Source organism: Sceloporus undulatus, chromosome 1 (assembly GCF_019175285.1).
Source record: "Sceloporus undulatus isolate JIND9_A2432 ecotype Alabama chromosome 1, SceUnd_v1.1, whole genome shotgun sequence".
NCBI classification, from domain to species: domain Eukaryota; kingdom Metazoa; phylum Chordata; class Lepidosauria; order Squamata; family Phrynosomatidae; genus Sceloporus; species Sceloporus undulatus.
Window position 1 is genome coordinate 257,843,743 of NC_056522.1, and position 22,201 is coordinate 257,865,943.

Here is a 22,201-nt window from a genome sequence, read left to right on the forward strand (position 1 = left end):
ATTGAAGACAGGCCTACCAGTCTGCATGTTCCAGATATTATCCAGTTTAAATAAAGAAAGTATGCTTTATTTATATCCTACCTTTCCCCTAAAAGTAGGACCCAGATAGTTCACAAGAAGATAAACAGAAAAAAGTTACCACATTAAACTTTGTGATATCACAATAAAACACATGCATCTGATAAAGTAGGTTGAAGTCTATGAAAGCTTATGCTATTAAGTTTTCTCTTTCAGTTAGTCTCTTAAGGTGCTACAGAAACCCTTTGCATATGGATTTTCCAGACTAACATGGCTATGTCTTTGAACATTAATACACAGTTGAATTAAACACAATGTAAAAACATTAAAGTATCCACAGTTAAAAGTCCTTTTCTCAGCAACCATCAGTTGCCAAAAGTCATCTGAACATGATCTTTTCCAGCTTTTCTGTCAAAGGAAGTTCCACAGCCTGGAGGCAGTTATAGAGAATGTCTTGTGTCCTCAGTAAACAAGCCTCTGAAAGTGCTGGGACTGATAAAAGGGCTTCATCTTCTACCAGAGCAGGCTATAATACAGTCCTTCAGATATTCTGTATCCAAATTGTATAGGACCTCAGGTCATAATCATCCCTATGAACTGTTCTCAGAACAAGTCAGTTATGCTGTCATAACAAGGGAGTAGTGTATTCTGTACGTTGGCCCCAGAGTCAATAGTCTGGTTGTAGATTTTGGATGAGGTGGAAGTTTCCCAACATGTTGAAAGTGCATAGCATGTTAAACTAATCCAAATTTAGAATTAAAACAGAGGCCTTGGATGCAAAGGAGAAATAGAGATAGGTGTCATCAGGATTCTGTTAGGACCAAGCTTCAGAAGTTGACAGGTTCCAATATCAAAGATAAAAGAGCCTTGAGAGACTAAACTGGTCAACTGCTATTGAACAGGAGTCCCTTCACCTTCAAGCTTTGCTATTCCATGAAGGATTGGACCCCTGCAAAACTAAGTCCTATCCCAGAAAATGACCACGATTGATGGGATGAAAGTTGCAAAGAAGTCTAACAGGGATCCAGTAAGAGCACTGTCCGTGTAAAGTCGAAGGCTTTTATGGCCGACATCCATAGTTTTTTGTGGGTTTTTCAGACTATGTGGCCATGAACTTTTCTGGAACATGGCCACATAGCCTGAAAAACCCACAAAAAACAACACAGTCCATGTCCAGTTTCCAGCATAGAACAACCCCCAAGACTACCAAATTGTCTCTGTTCCATAACCAGGTCTGAAGCCTGAAACGAAACAGTTATAGATCAAAGTGCTGGTCCTTGGTAAGTTTCCAGGGGAAAAAATTGTAGCCAATTGACACAAACATGGTGCCAGTCCCTGGGACACTGAGAAAAAATAATTCTCCCTTCCCCAAACCATATTCTGAGAAGCACTGTTCAAGATAATCCATGTCATCCAGCAATTCCTCTCCCTTATGACCTAAGGATCATATCAAGCCATGTGTATACAAGACCTTTGAGAAGAATAAAGCCTTATGTTGGACAGGCAGCAAAAATTATCCATACAAGGAGCTGATGATGACTGAGAAAATAGGTTAATTTCCCCCTACCAACATGTCCTAGATTTTAGTGGCTTATTCCTAGTTCTTTATATCAAAATTAGAGAACAAGGAACATCTGTTAAGGATAGCTGTGCCTCAAATCATTATTCTCAATCTGGTGACATCAATAAGTTTTATTCAGCCCCAAATTTAATTTCATGCCAAGGGCTGATCCTTGACCCAGAAATGATACACACACATTGCTTGTTTCAATATGGGATTTTTAATGTGGTTAACCATGGAAGGGCAGCCTGTCTTTCATGGGCATTCTCTCAATGCTAGTGCCAATGGGGATTTTTATAGTTAAAAGAATGTCTGGCAGGATGACTTGGCAAAATAAGAATTACAAAAGGATGCAAATTGGGTTACCTCAGAAGTAAGTATGGATAGAGATCACAAGGTCTTAAACTTGTCTATGCTTAGACAACAATGCAATCTCATGACCTGGCAATGTCTCATGTTTAGAATCCTGCTGGTGCTGGTATAGGCAATAGAGGCAGAAGGGGAAAAACCATGAGTGAAGTGAGAGGGAAGAAGTAAGGCACTAGAAAAATAGGCTTGTGTCCACACTACAGTTCCATTTTTTAAAAAAAATAACTTACAGGGGCTTTGTGGTGGGGGTTCAAGGCCTTCCAAGCAAGAAAAGCTCCAAAACAATAAAAACTCAATTCCTGGAAGCCTCCAACAGTGGGCAGGGGGATGATTTCAGGGTATGGAGGTGCTCAAATATTTTGTGGACCACCAAAAAGGCCTTGGGGCTGCATGAGGCCCATGGGTTAACAATTTGCCAACTTTGGGCTAACTGCAGGTGAGCTATTCAGTTCCTTGAAAGCAGCATCAGAATGGTGTTTCACTATACAAAAGAATTACAAAGCTAGCTGCTGAATTTTGCCTATTTTTTAAGGGTAATAATAGCCAAGGAGGTAAAAACTGTTACACTGAATGCAAAGAGACGTTCATAGAATCATAGAGTTGGAAGAGACCGCAAGGGCCATCCAGCCCAGCCCCATTCTGCCATACAGGAACTCTCAATCAAAGCATTCCCTGTGACAGATGGCCATCCAGCCTCTGCTTAAAGACCTCCAAGGAAGGAGACTCCACCACTCTCTGAGGGAGTTTGTTCCACTGTTGAACAGCCCTTACTGTCAGGAAGTTCCTCCTAATGTTGAGGTGGAATCTCTTTTCCTGGAGCTTGCATCCATTGCTATGTGACCTAGTCTCTGGAGCAGCTGAAAACAAGTCGCCTGAGTATGGGTGCATAGGAATGTATTACATACCCATTTCTGGAAGGAAAATCCAGTGACACACCCAATTTGGGAGATTAAATTGGAATAATTCAAAAGATATAATGCCCAGCCTATAAAATGAAAGATGCTAGAAAATAGTCCTAAAATCTGGGTAAGACCTACTAAATGTTCCTACTAAAGTGCCGAAATGTGGTAAGAAACTGTGCTTCAAAATTCAGTGGCAAACCAAGTCAACAAAATGCTCACTTTATAGAAACTTGTGTCGTTTGCCATCAGGATTCAGTAGCAATTGACGAAACTGCCATCAATAGAAAGTTTTCTTGCTTGTTTAAGTGGCTTATTCCAGTTTGTTGCTAGAATTTGTTACATCAGCTAGGAATTTACAGTTCACAGGAAATCCCAGAGGGGCAAAATTGAATTCCTTGATACACTCAGGTTGCTCACTCATGCTCTAAATGTTTTACAATAGTGTCCTAGTGTGGAAAGAAATTAGGAGCAGAGCATATAGCGAGTATTAACCTGAAAAGCCTTTTAAAAAGATATTCTTGAATGCACCAAGTAACAACTTCAAAAGAAACAAGATACTTTGAAAAACACCAAGCATCCTGCTAGTTGTTGTGTGCCTTCAAGTCATTTCCAATTTATAGCACGCTCAGGCGAATCTATCAACCAATTTTCTTGGCAAGATTTGTTTGTAGAAGGTTTGCCATTGCCTTTCCCTGAGAGCATGTGATTTGCCCAAGGCCATAATGCTAGTACCTGTGAGAAAATCTGGATGTACTAAATCTAGAATTCAGCTATTAACATTAGAAAGCTTACAAGAGGCATTTTCACATAAGACCATTCTTAAACTAATCAAATATGAATGGTGTTATTAGGAAGGAGTTGCAGAGAGGTATAGAAATACAAAAGGAAAGCTTGTCATAAGATTAATATCTATGTAACACACTCATATACTGACCTTATGGATGTGCATCTACATTGGATTTGCTGCTGGAAGGATAAAGTTTCAGAACCAACCACTTTTGGACTGGTAACTGCTAGTAATTGCTCTTATTCATGATTGCCCTGTAGTTGTTTATGAAATCTCAAAAAAGAATTTAGTGTTTCTTTTGAATTGGAAGTGTAGAAAAGAAGTGTTTAATTAGAAATAAAGACATTGTTTGTTCTCATAATGTCTCCATGGCTTTGCCAGACAGGATAAGCCTCTTTCCCCTGAAACGCACCACCCAACAAGGTCCCTACTGTTGAAAGGGAACACACTTTTGCCTTCGACTAGTTTTTTCGAAAAATGCAGCATCCTCACTCGTTGCAAGGCAATGCCATCTGTTTCCTATTGACTTCCATGGCCAGTAGATAAGTTGCTCCCCTGCACATAGCTGGTAGGGGTGAAAACCGACTTGTCAAAAAGCAAGAAGCAACAAGAACCTTGCTAGGATGAGTAGTAGGAGGGACTTCTCAGCCATTTTCAAAGGATCAACCTTTCTTTGCCCACCAATGAAACTTTTTAAAAATATTATAATCTATTTATGGTTATGTAAGACATGTAACATTAAAAATATAGCCAAAAAAGATTTGCACTGCCAATTAAAATATAGATATAGCTATAGATTAAAAACTCAAATAAAAGAGTGATGAAATGGCATCAGCTAGGAAGGTAAGAAAGCATACTTAGGCCCCATTTGCTCTGGATACAACTGGGTAGATCCAGTTGCCCGCATACCAAATCAGCCCAGTTATAAGTGCCCACTACCCTTTACCTCGATCAGGGCAATTTGCCACTCTGAAGTTCACATTTGCAGTACCACTTTAAAATGGAGCCTCCTTTGTTGTTAATCAAATTCACTTCCGCTTTCGTCAAAGGTGACGTATCCTACAGCCATTGGCCAACCAAATGGGTGCTTTCCCCCTCCTTTTTTTTAAAAAAAACTGGCAGCAGTGTGCACATATTCTGTCAACTTGTCAGATTTAAAAACCTCCAGGTGGGTGGGTGTGTGTTGTGTGTATTCGGTCATTACAGATTATGGCAACCCTAAAATGATCCCATCCTGGGGTTTTCTTGGCAAGATTGGTTCCGAGGAGGTTTGCCATTGCCTTTCCCCTGAGGCTGAGAGAGTGTGACTCCCCCAAAGTCATGGGTTTCCACAACCTTCCCTCTGAATGCCAGCCTCTAGCTTCCCCTTCGCTTTCAGCCCAGCATTTCCTCCTCTTTGGAACCTCTTCCCTTCCCTTCTAGCCCAATGTCACCTCCGAAGCCCTTGCCTCCCCCCCCCATGCCAGCCACTTCCCTTCCCTTCCAGCCCAAAGCATTTGCATAATCTGTCACAATAATAATAATAATAACAACAACAACAACAACAACATTGCTTGCAGGGGAGGCCACCTGAATGCCATCTCTGCATCTGCTTTCCCTCTGATTGCCACCCCAGAATGCCACCTCTCCTTACATATACACATGTAGCACAAGCATTCACACATTATATCAGTTTGACAAATTGAAAGGGAAACATTTATAACATTCGCATTGTAGCATTCGCATATGACACACAAAAAAATAATTTTTAAAAATGCCACTTGAAAAGTGATGTGCCATGCTGGCAGCAAACAGAAAGGGAAATAAAGCACATTCTATCAATGTGCTACAGACACATTCTACCAATATGTATCAACCTGTAGAACAAGCATTCACATAATCAGTCAAAAATAAAATTACAAAAAAAAAAAAGAGAGAGGAAGCTACCTGCGAGAGGGGAGGCATGTTCTGCCCTCTTCCCTCCCTCTGCCCTAAATCCCTCCCCTGAACTTGACCCATGACCGGGGCCAAGTTCACATTTTCTGGTAGCAGGGAAGAAACGGGTTTTCCTAAAAGACACGGGAAATAATCCACTTTTGAAAAAACCGCTCTAAGGGGGATTTGCCCTGGTTCGGGTGTGAAAGACCCTAATTCTGATGTGTTTAAACCAGTGCCAATGGGAACTTCCAACTTTTAATCTAGGTTATAATTTGGTACAAAAGGTAGTCTGAATGGTCCCCAAGTCAAAATAGATTCACCTTTGTCACTATACATTGCAGAAAGGTAGAAGCAGCAGCAGCAAGGCCATATCCACCTGCAGACACTGGTTGCAGTCTTGCTGGTGCACTACATCAGTAGTTACACTTTTGACTGTGGCGGCAAGGAAAGTAGGCTAAATCAGAAAGGAGGGGTAGGCCTGTTCTCTGCTGCACCAGAAGGTAGAACAAGTCTAATGGTTTTAAGTTACAGTAGGGAAAATTTCAGTTGAGCATTACAAGGAACTTCTTGACAGCGAGAATGGTTTGGCAATGGAACCAACTGCCTAGAAAATAACAAAACAGCAAATAATAATAATAAGTCTCCTTTTCTGGATGTCTTTAAAAAAAGAGTGGACAGCTACCTGTTGGCGATGGTCTAGCTGGAGATCCTGCACTGAGCAGGTGGTTGAACTCTATGGCCCATGAGGTCCTTTCCAACTCTATGATTCAAAATCTACAAGCTCCAAGTGGCTTATTTCTCCAGTGCCTGCCTGCTTTCATGGTTGCAGTGTATACTGCTGTTTTTTGTTTGTTTTGTTCCTGCTACCACTGCCTATGTCAGTACAGTGCAACAAAAGAATTCTGGCCATTGTGTTACCTTGCTGTTCTTTTTTTTAAACTCAGGCTTTCTGTGGTCTGGTGAAAAACAAAAGAACCATACAGAGGGAAAATACAGGGGGAGAATGAATCGCAGTATCATACAGATGCCCTATAAGAAGGGAGACAAAGAAGCATGGTGAGCCCACAATTAATGCTGAGTGACCTGAACACCAAAAGAGTTAAACGAAATCATTTATTTCAGCTGATAATTTAAGTTTCTAATGAGCCATAAAAATATACACAAAACCTGGAAGCTACATAGCAAATAGAGAACAGGCTGTTCAGAGCTGGTTGGCTGTCCATAGTAGCAAAAGTACTTCAAGCCATCAAAAAGCAGAAGTATCTAATAGACACCCAGAAGACCAGATTGGCAAGCTTGCTGCTTTTCTTACTGCACTGATTCAAGACACAAACCCATACTGAAGACAGCAGTGAGTTAAGGCTGTAGATCTCAGTGAAGAACGACCATTACACCACCTCTTGATTGTTCTGCAGAGCTGCTTCATAACATTTCATCTGGTTCCACGTAGCAAAGGCTGTAGAGGAAGCAGACCAGGAGTCAGTGTCAAAGGCTATCAAATGTCTCATCTGGCCTAGGATGTGTCATCTTGCAAGGAAAATTCAGACCAAACCTCTAAAATGAGGATTGTGTGGCCCTCCAGATCTTATATTGGAGTGCAGTCCTCTAAAATGGATAACAGTTGCAGTACAAGTCAGAGAACCTATTTAATCCCAGTGGATCTTAAGGCTCTCTCTGCTAGCACAATGGCACATGAAATGTGGGAGGTAGGGTAATGGGTACTCCCCATTTAGGTGGAAGGACTGTAACTGCTCAGCACCATCTGGTAGCTGTTGTGCAGGCTGGAGGATTATTTTATTTATACAGTGGTACCCCGGGATACGAATGCGCCGCCTTACGAAATTTCCGGGTTACGAAAAAAATCCATTCAAAAAAACTGTTCCGGGTTACGAAGGTTATTTCGGGTTACGAAAAAATTTTTGGTGCTTTTCGGCGCTTTTTCGCACGAAATCGCGGCTTTCGCTATTAGCGCCTATGGGGTTTTTCGGCTTGCGAAGATTTTCGGGTTACGAAAGCGGCGGCGGAACGAATTAAATTCGTAACCCGGGGTACCCCTATATACTGTATTATATCCAGTCATACAGAGAGATACTGGATATCTCTTTGTTCAAAAACATACTGACACTGGTAACCCTCAGATTAGCTAGTATAAGATTCTGTTCCCTTCCCAAAAGATCTTTTCCAGGATCTGAACTCTCCAGATAGGAATTATAAACCAATTTAATTTTTCACCTCTTGGTTGTCTTCTGAACTCACATCTGGACGTTTCCATGCTGGTCTAGCCAGAGCCCACAACACCAACAGTGCAAAGACCAGGATTAGCATCCCAAGGACATTACCAAACCAAGCTTCTGTAGGAAGACTGGAATAGGGTGTTGGTGATTTTGATCTAAAGGGACAGAAAGAGAACAAGTTTTATGAGAAAACAGTAGCAGCTCACATACTTCATGAGAGACCCAGAAATAAGGAAGTGTTACCAATAAGATCTTTTGGATCATATATAATCCCATCCTTTAGCACATAAGAATTGAGCTATCAGTCCTGTAGCTATGCCAGATAATCTATATTGGTTTATGGTTGGACATATTTGTTACATCTATGTCCCATGTTTTCCACAATGAGCTCAAGGCAGCTTAAACGACTCTCTTCTGCTTCATCTCTGTAACAAACTTGGGGGTGGGGAGGAGATCAGTCTGAAATGTACTTGCTATTGAAAGTGAAAATTACTGGCTTACAGTCACCCATTACATTTCAAGTTCCAATCCCACATATTTGCTCCTGCACCTGGAACCCAACATTTATCTCCCAATAGGAGAGATCTGCATATAGCAACTCCTAGTGTTGGATGGTGGCTTCCATGACAGCAGAACACTGAACCTATTCTGCGTGATGGTATTATTATTATTATTATTATTATTATTATTATTATTATTATTATTTCCTGTTTTCCCCAAAAAATTGGGACCCAAAGCAGCACACCATTTAGAAGAACAATACATTTTGAAAACATACAAATTATAGTATTAAAACACATCACATATTAAAAGAATAAAATGCAATTTAAAAAGATAAAAGTGCTTGAAAACAGTACAATTAAAACAGTATAGCACTTCAAACCCAATCTTTTAAAGTGTTATGTTTCGGAGGAATAGCTAATACTCCAGAGGACAGGATCAAAATTCAAAACGACCTGAATAGACTAGAAAGCTGGGCCAAAGCTAACAAAATGAAATTCAACATGGAGAAATGTAAGGTACTGCACTTAGGGCGGAAAAATGAAATGCACAGATATAGGATTGAGGACACCTAGCTGAACGAGACTACATGTCCATGGACCACAAGTTGAACATGAGTCCACAGTGCAATGTGGCAGCTAAAAAGGCCAATGCAATTTTAGGCTGCATCAATAAAAGTATAGTGTCTAGATCAAAAGAAGTAAAGGTGCCACTCTATTCTGCTTTGGTTAGGCCCCACCTGGAATATTGTGTCCAGTTCTGGCCACCACAATTCAAAAAGGACATTGAGAAACTGGAGCTGGGAATGTTTAGCCTGGAGAAAAGAATGTTAAGAGGTGATATGATAGCCCTGTTTAAATATCTAAAGGGATGTCATATTGAGGAGGGAGCAAGCTTGTTTTCTGCTGCCCCAGAGAACTGGACCCAGAACAATGGATGCAAGCTACCAGAAAAGAGATTGCACCTCAACATAAGAGTTCTGCTACTCACAGCCTGAAGAATAGCTTTTCAATAATGCCAGAGATGCAGGCTGCCACAACCAAGGAAAGGATAGCAGAGCCAAAGAAGACATGGATGGGTTTGTAGAGGGCTCGGAGCCAAAGTGGAGCCCAAGGCAGCAGGAAAGAAGAAAACCCCATTAACCACTGAAAGGAGAAAAACAAAAATTAGTTTATTTGTCACAATTTCAGAATGGCTTTAAATGTAAAGCTTAAATGCAATTGCTAGTTCCAACTAGAGTAAATCCATGGAATCTATGGAATTTACATTGGAGATAATCAATCATTCAGCAAATGATTCAATGAGTCTGCACTAGTAATTTGAATAATAATAGGTAGTATGGTAATAAAGAAGTAATACATAATATAGGACTATGAACATAAAGCAGCTAGAGTCTGGTGGTCATAGCAACCAATTAACTATAGCAAGCAATGATATTTTTATCCTGTTTCTATTGTATTGTGATAGCACACATATCAAGGGCAAAGAATAGGATATGTTGCATTTTATTAAATACAAATAAAATGAGAATTTAACACTCTTGTGTGTGTGTCTGTGCAATGTGAAGGAATCAGAAAGCAGGGGGAGGAATACATGACCCCCCAACCCACAAAATTTGCAAAAAGGACAAACCATTCACTCCCAAAGAGTACAGGAATTCCCAGTTAGCAACTAATTCTGCTACAAGAGACATAAAGTCTCTCTACACGACTGGAGACAAACAACCAAGCTATTTGAACCGCACCCCAATTGACAGTGCCTGGGAACATTACTTTTTCAGACCATATTTCCTAGAATTCCCCCTGCTAGCTTAAGTTTGGGAGTTGTAGTCCAAAAGAGTAACTTTGCTGACAGCTACCAGCTGGCTATTCTTAGGACATAAAAAGCTGTTTTACACTGTGTCAGACTATTTGATCCACTTAGCTCACTACTGTTAACAGATGGACAGAGGCTCCCAAGGCTTTCAGACACTGGTCTTTCTCAGCCTTCCCTGGAGATGCCAAGAGCTGAATCTCAGACCTTCTGAATGCAAAGCATGTGCTTTGTCATGGAATTACCATCCTCTGTTAGCCCTTATGGTTAACAGCGCCTCTTTTAGGCTGCTGTGGTGATTCAATTTTAACACTCTGGCCCCCTTTCTAAGAAATAGAAATGTTTAAAAGAAACATACAGAGATTGGCATTCTGTTAGGAACATAAACACATATAAGTTTCTCTTTGTGTCTTTCTTGGGGTGCTGTGGAAGTTGGTATTCCTTTCCCCACTCCACACTGCCCAAAGCCTCCTCTCCCAATGTACTGTACAGAGTCCGAAGCCCCTCTCCTTCTCTGCCACATGGGGAGTAGGCAGGATCAGAGACATGTTTGGCTACGTCTCCATACTCAGATGTACAATGGTTACAGCAGTGCTGAGACTTCCAGAGGACACCAGCAGATCTCAAGGCTGCTATAAATTTGTGTTTGGCTACAGAGACGTAGCCAGATGCGTCTCTGATCCTGCCTGCTCCTCACAAGGCACAGGAGGGGAGCTCTAGAAGCTATATGGCAAATTAGATGGTATATGGCTCAACCTAGCATATGTCCGCATGCAGAACAAATATGCTATGCTGGACCATACAGGATTGCAGGCACAAAGTATTAGTTTTCTTTTTTACCAACCTGGCAGGAGAAGAGCAGCACAGCAGACAGACCTATCCAGCTGTGTAGTGAGTACATGTTTGGGATACCCTGCCCATTGTGATACCCAAAGACAGCTACTAGTCCCAGGACAACAAGAATAAATGCTGTCAAGGTCAGGGATGCATGCAGCAGCTTCCATGGGAGCTTGGGTCCTTCCCAGGAGAGGGGCGCCCGATACACTAGTGCCGCTGCAAGGGAGGAAGAAGTCATCAGGGATAAAAGAGTTATGGCTTCCCCCACCAATACCCCCCCCAAACCAGTTGGGACTGCAATTTCCAAATCCCCCAGGCCAGATGCAGTCCCAAACAGTCCTTTTTCCAAGTTCTCTGGACACAACAGCAGCTCGCTTGCTTCCAGATTTGTCTATTGGGGTGCAGAGTAGGGAACCAGTATGGCCCCAGATCACCTTTCCACTTACCAATGCCATACAAGACTAGCATGCCTGTCACCATGAGAACTGGGTGCCAGTTGAACATATGATCCGTTCCATCCCAGGCAAAGCCACCAAGCCAGTGGTGGCTCCAATACACGGTGAAGCCCACACACAAGATTCCTAGAACTCCTAGCAGGATGGAAAATGGCAGGAATGAGATACCAGACATCTCGCTGCTACTGTAGAACACGTCTAAGAGAAGAAAAAAGAGAAGAGCCAGTTGTCAAAATGATGTAGGTTATTTCTTGTTAGATGGTATCATTCATCATTCCCTATTCTTTACTGGCTTCTGTCCCTTCTATGTTCCACTGAACTGCTTTGTCTTCAGACTTCTGGACATCCTGCTTCAGATTTCTTCTTTTATAATCCAATGAGGGAGGAGCCACAAAGGCAGGGCCAGAGGAGGTGCTTTAGAGGACATTAATTACCAGGCAAGTAGAACACACATCAAACACCACAGCTTGGGGGAAGAGAGAAAACTCTTGGATCTCCTTTCCCCGGCTGATTAAAGCAGATCACATTCTAAGTGAAGCACAACATCCAAATAGCCTGTAACTGATATTCCTTCCATTCTTTCTAAAGCCAATTTACATAGGAATGCCACGGGATCATTAGCCAAGCACCTCTAGTAAGTACTTAGAGTACTGAAAACAGTTATTGGTAGGCTGATCATCAGGTCTTTGCCAGCTTTCTACAGAATCTAGAATGAATCCATGCTATTACCAGGCAGGACGCTACTCCTATTAAATTAAATGTGTAGAAGCAAAGATCATGTGCCAGTCTGCCATCTGGTTTTCCAGGTTCTTCCATGAGCTGAAGCAAGCATTAATGCAAGTGTCACCAGCACCCAATGAGAAATTAAGACTGGCTCTTTCTGGATTCAACTTGGAGACATAACAATGTTCTTCCACAAATACAGAAAAATCATTGTAGCCAAGCCCAAGTGAGCAAGAAATAAACCGCACTAGGGATTTCAGTTTCTGTTCCAAAGTGCCCAAAGCCAAGAGACAGAACACATAGCCTTCCCACCTTGACAACTGCCCTGCACAGATGTTGCGCCTGCACCTACTGTTTCCTGTAGGGTGGTAGCAGTCACAAGATAGTCTCAACTTCTGCTTTCAAAGCAGAACTAACTAGATAAACAGGGTGCATTCAAAGTTTGCCAATGGTGAGCTACATATCTCTCTTCACAGATCAAGGGTGTTCAGGGGAGATGGAGAGAGAGAGTAGACAACTTTATTTCACTTCCTTCTCTAAATGCAGCCAGTCTCTTTCAGTCATACACAACTAGGTAGTGACATTGTGGAATTGTTTCTTCTAACTGATAAGAGCAGAGACCCATGTTAAGATCTACATTTATATGTTGGCATTTACATAGGTTACTAAATCTATGTACTTGAGGATGTGTTTAGTCAAAAAAATTAGCCAGAGTGTCAACTATGTAGCAGATGTGACCAGTGTGATAACAAAGTCAGACAAAGTCTGGCTCCTGGTACTACCTGATTAGCTTGACTACTTGCCTTCTAGAAGGAGAGGAACCACCAATCATCTAAGACAAATTTGTCAAGGGCAATTTAAGAAGAGAGAAGGACTGGGAAGTTACTGGGGTCAGTGGCGTGTGCAGGAGAAAACTGACAAAAAGTCCTGTGCCCCAAGTCCAGAGAAAGACCTGAGAAGACCATGAACTAAATGAAAGATTACTTTACACATGTTGACTCTTCCAGGTTAAGGGGGTCTGCTGAAGACTCCAAACTTGAAGGCAAGGAGACAGAACTGAATGTCAAAGCAAAATATAAAAAAGGCTAGCCACAGACCAAACTTGGAAATGTTACAACCATTTGTCAAGCTGGCTGGGAATTCTGAAAGTTATGGTTCAAAAAGGGAATTATTCCAAGATACAGACACAGGGTATAAGGATTAGACTTCAGGGACAGAGCAGGGGAGCCTGAGAGTCCCACCCGATGGAACAGTCGCTGCTAAGCCTCGGAGGAGGCGTGTGATCGTAGTGGGGGACTCCTTGCTCAGGGGTACAGAAGCAGTGATATGTAGGCCTGACAAGATGTCTCGAGAGGTGTGTTGTCTTCCAGGTGCAAAGATCCAGGATGTGACAGAGAGGCTGACAAGACTGGTCAAGCCTACTGACAAATACCCCTTCCTTTTGGTCCACGTGGGAACCAATGATACTGCAAGACACAGCCTGCAGAACATCAAAAGGGATTACGAGGCGCTTGGTAGGAAGCTGAAAGGAATGGATGTACAGGTTGTCATCTCATCTCTTCTGCCAGTTGAAGGGCATGGTCCAGGAAGGGAGAGGAAAATAGCGGATGTGAACAACTGGCTTCGCAGATGGTGCCGCCGAGAAGGATTTGGATTCTTCGATCATGGGCTGCGGTTCCATGAGGAGGGACTTCTTGCAACAGACGGGTTGCATCTCACGCCAGTTGGAAGAAATGTTTTTGCCAACAGTCTCAAGAACTTGATTAGGAGGGCTTTAAACTGAGTTCCGAGGGGAAGGGAGACAATATTAAGGAAGACGAAAGGGATGGCGAAAATAGTCAAACTGACATAGAGGAAACAAGAAAAAAAGTGCAAGGACCCAACAGTGGGAGGCAAAAAAACTTGCACAGGCAGCATGTAAAAGGGAACTATGGTCTGCGATGTCTCTACACTAATGCACAGAGCATGGGAAATAAGCAAGATGAACTCGAACTCCTAGTACAACAAAGCAAATATGATATAATAGGCATCACTGAAACCTGGTGGGATGAGTCTCATGATTGGAATGTGGAAATAGAGGGGTATAACCTTATTAAGAGAAATAGGCCAAACAGGAAAGGAGGAGGAACAGCACTATATGTCAGAGATATTTACACCAGTGAAGAGATCCAGGACATCAATCATGGAAGCCAGGTGGAGAGCATCTGGATAAGAATCAAAGGGGAGGGAAACAACAAGGATGTTACGGTGGGAGTCTACTACAGACCCCCAAGTCAGACTGAGGAATTGGATGATATCTTTCTAGAACAGATGACCACACAGTCAGAAAAGAGAGATGTAGTAGTGATGGGCGACTTCAACTATCCTGATATTTGCTGGAAGTCAAACTCAGCAAAATCCTCAAGGTCTAACAAATTCCTCACTTGCCTGGAAGACAATTTCATGGTCCAAAAGGTGGAAGAGGCAACAAGGGGGTCAGCTATTTTAGATCTGATCCTAACCAACAAGGATGACTTGGTTAATGGGGTGCAAGTAGTGGGATCATTAGGTGGAAGTGACCATGTTCTCCTGGAGTTTGTAATACAGTGGAAAGGAGAAGCCAGGCATAGTCAGACACGCATCCTAGACTTTAGGAGAGCGGATTTCAGTAAACTTAGAGAAGTATTGAGGGCGATTCCATGGTCAGAAATACTAAAAGATAAAGGAGTTCAGGACGGATGGGACTTTCTCAAAAGGGAGATACTGAAGGCACAATTTCAAACAGTTCCAGTGAGAAAGAAAAACGGGAGGTGTCTCAAGAAACCAGGATGGATGACTAAGCAACTTTCAACTGAGCTAAGTTTGAAATTTAACATGTACAAGAAATGGAAAAAGGGGGAAATCACAAAAAAGGAATTCAAAGAAATAGCAGGCATGTGTAGGGGTAAAGTCAGAAAAGCTAAAGCGCAGAATGAACTCAGGCTTGCTAGAGAGGTTAAGAACAATAAAAAGGGCTTTTTTGGATATGTCCGCAGCAAAAGGAAGAAGGAAATGGGAGGGCCACTGCGTGGAGAAGATGGCAAAATGCTAACAGAAGACAGAGAAAAGGCAGAATTACTCAACACCTTCTTTGCCTCAGTCTTCTCAGAAAAAGAAAAGGGTGCTCAACCTGAGGATAATGGAGCAGAGGACAGGATAGGGGCATTTCAGTACAGAATAAGTAAAGAGATAGTAGAGGAACACCTTATTAATCTAAATGAATTTAAGTCTCCGGGACCAGATGAACTCCATCCAAGGGTATTAAAAGAACTGGCAAATGTAATATCGGAGCCATTGGCAATCATATTTGAAAACTTCTGGAAAACAGGAGAGATCCCAGCAGACTGGCGGAGGGCAAACATTGTCCCCATCTTCAAAAAGGGGAAAAAAGAGGATCCCAACAATTATCGTCCAGTTAGTCTGACATCAGTACTAGGAAAGATTCTGGAGCAGATCATTAAACAGAGAGTCTGTGAACATCTAGAAGGCAATGCCATAATCACAAAAGGTCAACATGGGTTTCAGAGAAACAAGTTATGCAGACAAAACCTAATCTCTTTCTTTGATAAAATTACCAGCTTGGTAGATGAAGGGAATGCTGTGGATATAGTATATCTTGATTTCAGTAAGGCCTTTGACAAGGTTCCCCATGACATTCTTGCAAACAAGCTTGTAAAATGTGGGCTAGACAAAGGAACTGTTAAATGGATCTGTAATTGGTTGACCGGCCGAACCCAAAGGGTGCTCAACAATGGCTCCTTTTCATCCTGGAGAGAAGTGACCAGTGGGGTCCCACAAGGCTCTGTCCTGGGCCCAGTGCTATTCAACATCTTTATCAATGACCTGGATGACAGAATTGGGAGCATACTTATCAAATTTGCAGATGACACCAAATAGCTAATACCCCAGAGGACAGGATCAAGATTCAAAATGACCTGAATAGACTAGAAAGCTGGGCCAAAGCTAACAAAATGAAATTCAACACGGAGAAATGTAAGGTATTGCACTTAGGGCGGAAAAATAAAATGCACAGATATAGGATGGGTGACACCTGGCTGAATGAAACTACGTGTGAAAGGGATCTAGGAGTCCAAGTAGACCACAAGTTGAACATGAGTGAACAGTGTGATGCGGCAGCTAAAAAGGCCAATGCTATTTTAGGCTGCATCAATAGAAGTATAGTGTCTAGATCAAGAGAAGTAATAGTGCCACTGTATTCTGCTCTGGTCAGGCCCCACCTAGAATATTGTGTCCAGTTCTGGGCGCCACAATTCAGAAAGGACATTGAGAAACTGGAGCGTGTCGAAAGGAGGGCGACTAAAATGGTGAAGGGTCTGGAAACCATGCCCTATGAGGAACGACTTAGGGAGCTGGGGATGTTTAGCCTGGAGAAAAGAAGGTTAAGAGGCGATATGATAGCCCTGTTTAAATATTTGAAAGGATGTCATGTTGAAGAGGGAGCAAGCTTGTTTTCTGCTGCTCCAGAAAACAGGACCCGGAACAATGGATGCAAGCTACAGGAAAAGAGATTCCACCTGAACATTAGGAGGAACTTCCTGACAGTTAGGGCTGTTCGACAATGGAATGCACTCCCTCGGAGGGTGATAGAGTCTCCTTCCTTGGAGGTCTTTAAACAGAGGCTGGATGGCCATCTGTCAGGGATGCTTTGATTTGGATTTCCTGCATGGCAGGGGGTTGGACTGGATGGCCCTAGTGGTCTCTTCCAACTCTACGATTCTATGATTCTATGATTAGACAAGCACACTAGCAACTGTACAATACTGGCAGTCTTCCACATTCACACATGTACCAGGCTTTCACTATCACCGTAAAAGAATAAGTGTTCACCTTTCTGGAAAAACAGGTTGGCATGAAGCACTAAACTCAACAGCTGTGAGCTCTTGGGCAGTTCCATCCACTCCTCTTTTTGGCCACGTGAGAACTAGGCTGGCCAATAAAGCTATCCCTGTTTTGTGGATTTTTGATTTGTTGTTGTTCTATTTTGCTGCATGGCCAAAACAGCTAACTCTGACCATGTTTCCTGGATTTGGAGATAACAAATTTTGCCACAACAGGGGAAATTTTAACAAGAGCAAATTAATGGTCTGAGATTTAACTCTTTGATGTTTCTAACTCCAACAAAGATAAAACTCTTTCATTATGACTACAGTTGGCAAGTTTTACCTATATAGCACCTGCAAGTTTTTCTAGATGTTAACAGTACAGAGACGTCTTGGTGTTCTTTGCCTAACCATCAGCACTGTACAGAACAGTTAGCATGAATCCTGATCAAAGGCGCCATACAGACAGGCCGAAATAAAGCTGCTTCGGGCCACTTTGGAGGTATGCTATTTAAATGATGCATGCGTCCTAAGAGTCCAGAAGCTGCATCAAATCTGCGCTCCAGTCTTTAGGACTGGAGCGTGGCTTTGGCATGGCTTCTGGACTCTTAGGACGCATGCATCATTTAAACACCATACCTCCAAAGTGGTCTGAAGCAGCTTTATTTTAGCCTGTCTTTATGAGGCCAAAGTTACTTTGCTGCTGCTAATGGATCTGAAATTGTATTGCCTGTCTTTTACTGTCTACCCTTTGCCTCTTATTCCCACATGGCCAAAAAGGGGAGAAGCCTCTGTTTGCATTGAGAGCTCTCCAGATCATCTTGACAACAAAAATAACATCTGAGAGAAAATGCAGGCCTGTATCTCTATAATTACTTTTTGTTTCCTGTATGAGTTTTAACACCTTTGCCTGTTAAAGCAGCCAGTGAAGCTTCAAAAGCTTGTATAATGTATTTTTTGCATTTTTGTTGGCCAATAAAAGTTTCGCTGTAAAGTTGAAGGCTTTCATATCCGGCATCCATAGTTTTTGTGGGGTTTTCGGGCTATGTGGCCATGTTCCAGAAAAGTTTCTTCCTGATGTTTCGTCAGCATCTGTGAGCCTGGGAATGCAGGAGTGATTTGCATGTGTATTGTTCTGTGTTGAAGGCTGGCCTCAGGCTGGGAGGCTAATGCAAAAGAGGATTAACGTCTGCTAATTGGTGATCATTATCTGCTGCGAAAGCCCCTGACTCTGAATGGTTTCCCATTTGCATTTTCTGAGTCCTTATTTTGCTATTCCTCAGGACTGACTTCCAGCAAAGAGCGCAGCTGGTGTATCAGCCGAAGCTGGTAACAGGCACTCTTGACCGTCACATTCACCTGATTTGTCATGTGAAGTGACGAATCTAGGAGCACCCCCAGACTACAAACACAGTCTTTTGAGGAGAGTGTGAACCCTTCTAGGATTGGAGGTTGTATCCCAATGCCTGGGTTCGGAGCCAATACCGTAAGATTTCAGCTTCAATTTCTCCAAGAAAGCTTGGAGTTGAAGAGCAACTGCTCTCTCAATCAACTTGCTTAGAAATGGTAGTAGAGAGACTGGTCTATGGTTCTTCATATCCAGGGGGTCAAGGGAAGGTTTTTTCAGGAGGGGCCTAACCGCAGCTTGCTTTAAACAGGATGGAACATGACCCTCCCTAAGGGATGCATTGATGATGTCCCTTAAGAACTTCCTTAGGGCATCATCCCCCTGGACGGCCAGCCACAAAGGGCAAGGGTCAAGAGGGCAAGTTGTTTTCCTCACTCTTCCAAGGAGCCTGTCCACGTCATCAGTACTTACAGATTGAAATTGATCCAGTATAACCACATCAGTGGAGTTGCTGGACACTTCATCAGTTGATTCTGTTATAACTCGGCTCTTTATCTGCAAAGTAGTTGTTAAATGCATCACAGCAGGTCGTTGTTGGGTTAAGTAAAGGATTCTGCACAGGTGGAACCTGTGTTAGTTCCCTCACCACCCTAAACAGCTCTGCTGGATAAGACTCTGCAGGCGCAATACGTGCAGAAGAGAAGGCTCTCTGTGCTGCACCTATTGCCTCTCTATAGGAATGAAGGAATTTCCTATGACAAGTTCTGTCAGATAAGAATCGAGTATCTTGCCAAGCGCACTCTAGTCATTGTCCAACCCACTTCATCTTCCTAAGTTCTTCTGTATACCATGGTTGGCGGTTTGAAGCAGGATGGCAAGGACGCTTGAGAGCAATTGTGTCGGTAGCCTTAGTAAGGTCGATGTTCCAGGTATTGACCAAAGTTTGGTCCAGGTATTGACCAAGTTTTGGGCTGGAAAGTACTCTGGACAGTACTCTGCCATCTGACAGAGGACACTAGTTGTGACTAAAATTTGATTGTAGGGTGCACAAACATGACCCTTATTATTTTCTACTTAGGTTTAGATGTGGTTTGGTAGTACTCTCTGGATAAAGAAAGCTTTCCAAGCCAGTTTCAGACTAATAAGAAGCTGTGAAATGGGAACTACTAAATAATTTCTGTTTTGTAAAAATCAGGTCTAGGGGTCAATACAAAGGGGAGATTCAGAAGAAGAGACGTAAAATCCTCACAATATTAACAACTCTGAAAATGCTGATCAATACATGTGTGTGACAATATGTTGTTGTGGTAAAATATGTTTTGGTACTTTGCTGCTTCCCCTAGGTGCTTATTGATTAATAGCTGAACAGTAAAGACCTAATAATTTCAACAGAATATGGGGACACTGAGTTCATGAATAGATTTTATCTGTGACACATGTCTTGGATGGCCATTGAGTCCTGAACTTCACTGACATTTTGTTCAGGAGACAGAACAATAGCTAAATGCATACACAAAGGCATGGGGGACAAATCATGCTGGGACACCTTGGAGCAGACCATCCTCTAAAAGCAGAGGTACCTGACCTTAGGGTGGCCCAAAACCTGTCATGATGCACAGAGGGGTGCAGAAACTTCAGTTCCTCCTTCAGGCAGCTCATTATTTGTATTAAATAAGGAATCATAGAACCGTAGAGTTGGAAGAGACCACAAGAGCCATCCAGTCCAACCCCCTGCCATGCAGGAAAGCCCAATCAAAGCATCCCTGACAGATGACCATCCAGCTTCTGCTTAAAGACCTCCAAGGAAGGAGACTCCACTACACTCCGAGGGAACCACCTCCAGTCTCACAGAATGAGCAATGGAATGTCAAGCCCTGTGGTGTCTGTTGTTGTTGTGTGCCTCAATGTCAGTTCCAACATATGTCAACCGTAAGGCTATCACAGAGTTTTCTTGGCAAGTTTCTTCAGCGGGGGTTTACCATTGCCATCCACTGAGGCTGAGAGAGTGTGACTTGTCCAAGGTCACCCAGTGGGTTTACATGGCTAAACTGGGATTTGAACGCTGGTCACAGTCCAGTGCCCAAACCACTACACTATGCTGGCTCTCCCTGTGAAGTTTAACATTCTCTTTTAAGGTGCTAGTTACTTGCTTTATTGGGGTGTCTATCTTCATGTACAACAGACTACACTGTAATTCAGACCATATCCCTGTTTTGTGGGGATGGAGAATCACCATGAATTGTACATCCCAGTGAGCAGAAATCTGGTATTTTTAACATCTTCTTGGTTTACAAAACCTGCTGCAAACACCTGGTAGCTTTAGGGGTTGTTCAGAAGTCGGGTTTTTTTAGCACAAGGATGCCAATCATCTCACACATTCTGGGTTTGCTATTCACACTATAGAACTGCATTGATGTGCATCTCTGCAGTTTTGGTTGCTCACATGTGCAAGCACTTGAATAAAGATGGAGTTGACTCTGCAAATACATTCAGACCATGTTCAAGGCATGCAGAGTTTTATACCCACTCTATTTCAGTCTATCCAGATCGGTTATTCACACCACTGAGGATGCAGAAATTTTTTACAAACTCGGAGAAAAACTCAATATTGATTATCCTGGATTAAGTGGGCTTTTTTGGTAACTCCCCCCCCCCAAAAAAAATAATTTAACCGGGTGCATTCAGGATGTGTGTGAACAATGGCAGCACAACCCAGATTCATCCTGGATTACTTTCACAGTGTGAATAACCCCTCAGAAATAATAACAATGGCCAACCAATCAGGATTTCTTGTCTCTTCCCTTTGCTCCCCTTTTTTGTAACAACATACTTGATGGAAGGGTCCTGGGAGAACTCATACCATCTTTGCTCCTTTGTAAAGTTTGCAAGAGGGAGGGAGGTAATAAGAAAGAATATTATGCTACTCCTCACTTTGCTTTTGAATGTGAACCATATGGCTACTTGCTTGGTCCCCCCCCCCCCACATTATATACAAGTAATGCTGTGTGTATGTGTATACACACAAGCGCTGTGCTTTTAACTATACAATTCTAACTATCTAGTTATTAAAGTTACCTATCAGGCAATGAACTATGTGTCAACTGGATTAAGACTCTGGAGGCAAGCAAGCAAGCAAGCAATCTGCCCTGAGGGAGTTTCAGGGAAGAGCCTCTTCAGCAAAGCACTCAAAGGCACAAGAAAGAGGGCAGCCTTGTGCACAAGGAACCCATGCTTTTGAGAGCAGAAGGTTCAAAATAATGATAATCCCGTGAAATATGTACTGGAAGTTGCAATTAATTAATTAAATAAAATTAATCAATAATTAAATCATATTATTATTATTATTATTATTACTATTTTCATTTGTATGTCGCCTTTCTCCCAAAAGGGACCCAAGGCGGCTCACAGGCAGAAACAGATTCTTTAAAAAAACCCAATAAAAACATAAAACATTTAAAATCATCTAAAAACCAATTAATTAATTAAACCAATACGTTAAATTAATTAATTGGAACAGAAATATTCGCCATGTGGTTCTTTCTCACAGGGAGAAAAAGCCTATCCATTCCCTTGCCTTCTCAGCATTCATCCCAGCCCAAAGCCACAATCCGAGAGAGCCCAAACATGAAAGAAATGTCGCCCACCTCGCTTCCGCCTGAGACGCGGGGGACGCCGGGAACTGTAGTTCCAGAGTTCCACAGACCCTTCAGCGCTGTCAGTTCCGCTCATTGCCCGCTAAGCTCTTAAGACCCTCGCTGACTCGTCTGTGGCCCCGCCCACTCCTTCCCGCCTGCAGAGGGATCTCTGGGAAATGTAGTTTTTTAAAGAGAGTCCCGCCTCAAAACACCTTTCCTGAGGAAGAACCGGTTCCATCCATT

General features: G+C 42.5%; 1 protein-coding gene across 4 annotated transcripts; it reads right to left on the reverse strand.

Annotated features, from left to right (window-relative positions):
- Positions 1-6,650: 6,650 nt before the first annotated feature.
- On the reverse strand, positions 6,651-22,100 carry LOC121934416 (lysosomal membrane ascorbate-dependent ferrireductase CYB561A3). 4 transcript variants are annotated; one of them, XM_042474891.1, is made up of 6 exons: positions 21,968-22,100; positions 11,385-11,591; positions 10,946-11,154; positions 9,280-9,434; positions 7,787-7,943; positions 6,651-7,010 (listed from the first exon to the last, which is right to left on the reverse strand). In XM_042474891.1, the coding sequence occupies exons 1-6, from the start codon at positions 22,050-22,052 to the stop codon at positions 6,987-6,989; spliced, it is 837 nt and encodes a 278-aa protein (XP_042330825.1). In that variant the 5' UTR covers positions 22,053-22,100; the 3' UTR covers positions 6,651-6,986. The 4 variants fall into 4 exon arrangements, with proteins under 4 accessions (XP_042330825.1, XP_042330842.1, XP_042330833.1 ...); XM_042474908.1 differs by lacking the exon at positions 21,968-22,100 and adding an exon at positions 21,898-21,959; XM_042474899.1 differs by lacking the exon at positions 21,968-22,100 and adding an exon at positions 12,429-12,561.
- Between the last annotated feature and the right edge of the window lie 101 nt (positions 22,101-22,201).

Coding starts and splice junctions, on each gene's coding strand:
- LOC121934416 (XM_042474891.1), bottom strand. CDS start 22,052: ATGAGCGGAACTGACAGCGCTGAAGGGTCTGTGGAACTCTGGAACTAC. Junction 11,155..11,384: donor GCTAGTCTTGTATGGCATTG/GTAAGTGGAAAG, acceptor CCTCCCTTGCAG/CGGCACTAGTGTATCGGGCG. Junction 7,011..7,786: donor GTTCAGAAGACAACCAAGAG/GTGAAAAATTAA, acceptor CTTCCTCTACAG/CCTTTGCTACGTGGAACCAG.